This window comes from Triticum dicoccoides, chromosome 2B, assembly GCF_002162155.2.
Source record: "Triticum dicoccoides isolate Atlit2015 ecotype Zavitan chromosome 2B, WEW_v2.0, whole genome shotgun sequence".
Taxonomy (NCBI): domain Eukaryota; kingdom Viridiplantae; phylum Streptophyta; class Magnoliopsida; order Poales; family Poaceae; genus Triticum; species Triticum dicoccoides.
This window is the reverse complement of record NC_041383.1, coordinates 16,815,976-16,819,848: the sequence shown is the minus strand read 5'-3', so window position 1 is coordinate 16,819,848 and position 3,873 is coordinate 16,815,976. Positions and strand designations below refer to the sequence as shown.

Sequence of the window (3,873 nt, the reverse complement as noted above, 5' to 3'; positions counted from 1 at the left end):
CCATTAACCCCGACGGCCGGAGCGCGGAAGAGGTCGCTTCCTGTTCGTGCGTCCGCGCGGTCTTGTGCTGCGCAAGGCCGGGTCGCCGTGCCATGGCGGCTCGTGCGTCTGGAGGACCGTGCTATTGAGTTGTGGAGCCACCCACGTTTTTGGCCTTTCTTCTTCCCCGTCGCGGTCACGGCACGGTTTCAGCACGAGCATCTGCGGCAAGCGCGCTCACCAGCTAGAAGATACACTATATAAGAGCACTCGAGCAGCCAAGCCGATCACACTCACACTCACGCCACCAACCATCCACGATCACGTACATACGCCACTAACCATGTCGACCGCCTCCTCTGGGTCCTCTCCCGCTGCCTATGACCGCACGGCTGAGCTCCACGCGCTGGACGCCACCTATGCCGGCGTGCGTGGCCTCGTCGCCTCCGGCGTCACCCACGTCCCGCGCATCTTTCGCGTCCCCGATCAGCACCATGAATCACGGCAGGACGCCACCGTCCCCGCCGGCCAAGAACCGGCAGCCATCCCGATAATTGACCTCGGGTGCGGTGACCACGAGGCCGTGGTGGCTGCCGTCCGGCGGGCCGCCGCGGAGTGGGGGTTCTTCAAGGTGACCGGCCACGGCGTGCCGGAGGACACGATGGCCATGGCGATGGACGCTGTGCGGGCATTCCACGAGGCCGATGGTGGCGAGGGCAGCGACAAGGCGCGGCTCTACTCGCGTGAGCTGGCGAGGGCGGTCAAGTATCACTGCAATTTCGACCTGTATCAGTCGCCCGTGGCCAACTGGCGCGACACGCTCTACCTTCGCATGGCGCCCACCCCGCCTGATGCCGGTGATCTGCCGGACAACTGCCGGTGAGTACTCTGGCTGTATCTCACAGTATTTCCTCATAGCACAATTAGATTTCTTTTCTAGTTTGACTATATTATTCTGTTAACTGCCTGGTTTTAAAGATTGTCACCAGCTAGTGCTAGGCCAATTTTTGTTTTTTTTACAAATTGGTAAAATAATAATTTTCATATAACCTGCTTTCATTGAGCTGCCCCCTTTCAGAAAAGAAACTGTCATGGAGGAAAAACAAAATACTCTCTCCTTAAAGAATATAAGAGCGTTTAGATCACTACCTTAGTGATCGAAACATCCTTATATTTCTTTACAGAGGAAGTATAAACAAAAATGTTGCACCGAACCATGGAGCAGCAAAACCTATGCTCAACGCCGCTCATCTCACAACACCTTTTACTGGGAAAACGATGGATTAAATTCTTTACCAGTCTTCTCCTTTGATATATGATACGCACGCTGTGCGTATTCGAGAGAAAAAACAAGTTTATACGGAACGCCTAAAAGTAAACTGGGCCATGAACCTAGAGCAGATTTCGAACAACCTGATGGATGGATGGAGAAAGAAAAGAGGACAAACGCGATGAATGGGCTACCCGACGCCTTGTCGTGGCAACCTGTCTAGGGACGGTGAGGCCGACAGTGTCAAACAACATGCTATGAAAATCAATATCAAACAAATTAGCAAAATCAATGTCAAACAGCATGCTATGAAAACTTATGAAATACAAAAAGATGTAACATATGTGATCTATTTTGATATGATTATGTAGATGTAACAGATACGGTCTATTTAGGTATCACTATGTCGATATAAAAGGTACAATCTGTTTAAGTACATTTAAATAAACCTAACTATTAAAAACTGTGTGATACAATTATGAAGACCTAGCGGATACAATATGTATCAATTCTGTAGATCTAATGGATTTAATATGTTTAGTTACATTTATGTAGGTCTAGTGATTGTGATAGGTTCACCAAATCCTCGACCGGATGTACTGCTTTTCTGAGAATTTCTAGCACATCTCTATTTTTCCTTCCTCATTTTTTGATATACAATAGATATGTGATATAATTTATACTTATATGAAGTATGTATTGTTCATATTAGTTCACTCTTGGTTGTTAAATAGTAATTGATTAGAGCTAAATTGTGCAGTGAAATTACTTTCTATGGGACATCTTTTGGTTGTGTTTTTTTATAGGAATTATACTTAAATCGCATGTTTCAAATAAACAACTCAATACTCAAATGTTAATTTTCAGCAATGCGCTGTTTGACTATGCCCACCAAGTGAAGAGTTTGGGGAACACCTTGTTCGAGCTGCTCTCGGAAGCTCTTGGGCTCAAACCGAGCCACCTGACAGATATAGAGTGCAACCAAGGACAAGTCTTACTATGTCATTATTACCCTCCTTGCCCACAGCCTGAACTCGCCATCGGGACAAGCCGACATTCAGATGGTGGCTTCCTGACCATACTTCTCCAAGACGAAATCGGCGGCCTTCAGATCTTCATCGAGGATCAGTGGGTAGACGTCGCGCCAACGCCCGGGGCTTTCATTGTTAACATCGGTGATCTCTTACAGGTATTTAAATCATGGTCAATCACCCTTAGTCATTTGTTTTGTTCAATGCAAGGGCTTGTACTGATCATTAACTATTTCCTTTATGTTACAAATTGTGCAGTTGATCTCCAATGATGGATTTAGGAGCGTGGAACATAGGGTATTGGCAAAAAACATCGCTCCACGGGTCTCGATCGCGTACTTCTTCGGCACACATACCGATCCGACCTCGACGAGGATTTACGGTCCAATTAAGGAGTTGTTGTCTGACAAGAACCTACCGTTATATAGGGAAACCCTCGCTGGTGATTATATCAAACATTACTACTCCATTGGGTTAGATGCGAAAACTGCTCTTTCTCATTACCGATTATGAATTGTGATATGTGAAGGAGAGTTTGTACTCTATTTGTGCAAACAACAACCATGCATATGTAGAACATGAAGAATTGAGTAATGTACAATGCTAAGAAATGGATAGTAAACTTGTGTACATGCGACATTGCAGTTTTCCGGCGACTAGCATGGTGGCCAGTGGTGGATCCAGGAATTGAACATGGCCGGGGCAAACATTTTTGGTATAATTTGTTTTTGTAAAAATGGCAAGTTTACTTAACCAAAATTCATGAATTCAGTTACCAAAAGCAGGAAAAAAGATCTTTAGAACTACGAACATAGAGTGTTGCTGCTTGAAATGCATACCCAATGCCATAATACAAGCACACAATACAAGGTGACACCTCTATAGCATGTGAAACGAAGAATTATGAATGTAAAACTAAGCACCAATGTGATAAGAGTTGTAGCTTTTGATAAGACTAGTAAGCGTGCACGTGCAAAGCACATCTCCACTAATATTACAGCCATATGTGAAAATTTACTTTTGTATTAAAACGATAATCTGATAGTAGTAGTAAACAAAACATTTCAAATGAATAGTTGTGTTGATAAGGTTCACTTTCCACCCAAAAGGCTATTGCATTCTTATTTCAAACCATTAGTAGCCCTCTTGTTTCTATGAATCTTGAAGAACACATCCAGATAGAACCACTATTTTTTCATTCTTGTAAAATGATTATTTTCTTACAAGTCCTACTTTCCATAATCTTCTTTATGTTTTGACGCTATCATTTCAAGATACGCCGTTGAGTGCCACATATCTATGTAGTAGGGGAACAACTGCTCTGATTTATGGTATCGAGGGTGAGCGTCTTCAGGGGAAAGGCCAACCGGAACGACACTCCAATGAGGGCGACTATTGGACAGGAGCTCCTTCAGCCTAGATTAGTGTTTCCTGTAAATTTCCAATGACAGAACTGACTCTCCAGAATCCAATCTTTAAACCGATTTTGGGATGAAAACCTCCGCACAAATATGCGATATTCAGACCGGTGTCATAGGACCCCAACGAATAGATTTCACAAACAAACAAAATTTCATCAGGGGCGACTATCCA

The 3,873-nt window shown here is 44.3% G+C and overlaps 1 protein-coding gene across 1 annotated transcript; it reads left to right on the top strand.

The window, feature by feature from the left end:
* Nucleotides 1-300: 300 nt before the first annotated feature.
* On the top strand, nucleotides 301-2,896 carry LOC119366856 (1-aminocyclopropane-1-carboxylate oxidase homolog 1-like). Its single transcript, XM_037632555.1, has 3 exons — nucleotides 301-858; nucleotides 2,117-2,438; nucleotides 2,539-2,896. The coding sequence occupies exons 1-3, from the start codon at nucleotides 323-325 to the stop codon at nucleotides 2,791-2,793; spliced, it is 1,113 nt and encodes a 370-aa protein (XP_037488452.1). The 5' UTR covers nucleotides 301-322; the 3' UTR covers nucleotides 2,794-2,896.
* The last annotated feature ends 977 nt before the right edge of the window (nucleotides 2,897-3,873 follow it).

Bases quoted from the DNA above. Each gene is read 5' to 3' on its own strand.
- LOC119366856 (XM_037632555.1), top strand. From the start codon at position 323: ATGTCGACCGCCTCCTCTGGGTCCTCTCCCGCTGCCTATGACCGCACG. The intron at 859-2,116 runs GTGAGTACTCTG...GTTAATTTTCAG, and splicing joins GATCTGCCGGACAACTGCCG to CAATGCGCTGTTTGACTATG. The intron at 2,439-2,538 runs GTATTTAAATCA...CAAATTGTGCAG, and splicing joins ACATCGGTGATCTCTTACAG to TTGATCTCCAATGATGGATT.